General features: G+C 51.6%; 1 protein-coding gene across 1 annotated transcript in view; it reads left to right on the forward strand.

Moving 5' to 3' along the window:
- LOC108249682 (palmitoyltransferase ZDHHC14) overlaps window positions 1-403 on the forward strand; it is a 10,444-nt gene that overhangs the window by 8,218 nt on the left and 1,823 nt on the right. The window contains exon 10 of the mRNA XM_037981451.1: window positions 159-294. Coding sequence (XP_037837379.1) covers window positions 159-294 — 136 coding nt within the window. The remainder of the gene's footprint in view (window positions 1-158; window positions 295-403) is intronic.

The raw sequence follows: 403 nt of genomic DNA on the forward strand, positions 1-403 counted from the left end.
CTGAGACCAGGACTGAGACCAGGGACTGAGACCAGGACTGAGACCAGGACTGAGACCAGGGACTGAAACCAGGGACTGAGACCAGGACCAGCTGAGACTAAAGCCAAGATTTAAATCTGCATTAAAGGACTAACCTGGACTAAGCATCTCTGTCTCAGTTTGATTGACAGGAGGGGGCTGATCCGGGCCGACACCCCACAGACCGTCTCCCAGTCCAACGAGACCGGCGGCGGCGGCGGCGGCGGCGGCGGCGGCGGCGGCGGCTACGCCTCCACTCAGCTGCACAGTCACATGGTGGGTGGAGCAAACCTGAGCTGACCAATAAGAGCCTGCGGTCTGATTATCTGCTTTTATTATTATTATTATTATTATTATTATTATTATTATTATTATTATTATTATT

This window comes from Kryptolebias marmoratus, linkage group LG19, assembly GCF_001649575.2.
Source record: "Kryptolebias marmoratus isolate JLee-2015 linkage group LG19, ASM164957v2, whole genome shotgun sequence".
NCBI lineage: Eukaryota > Metazoa > Chordata > Actinopteri > Cyprinodontiformes > Rivulidae > Kryptolebias > Kryptolebias marmoratus.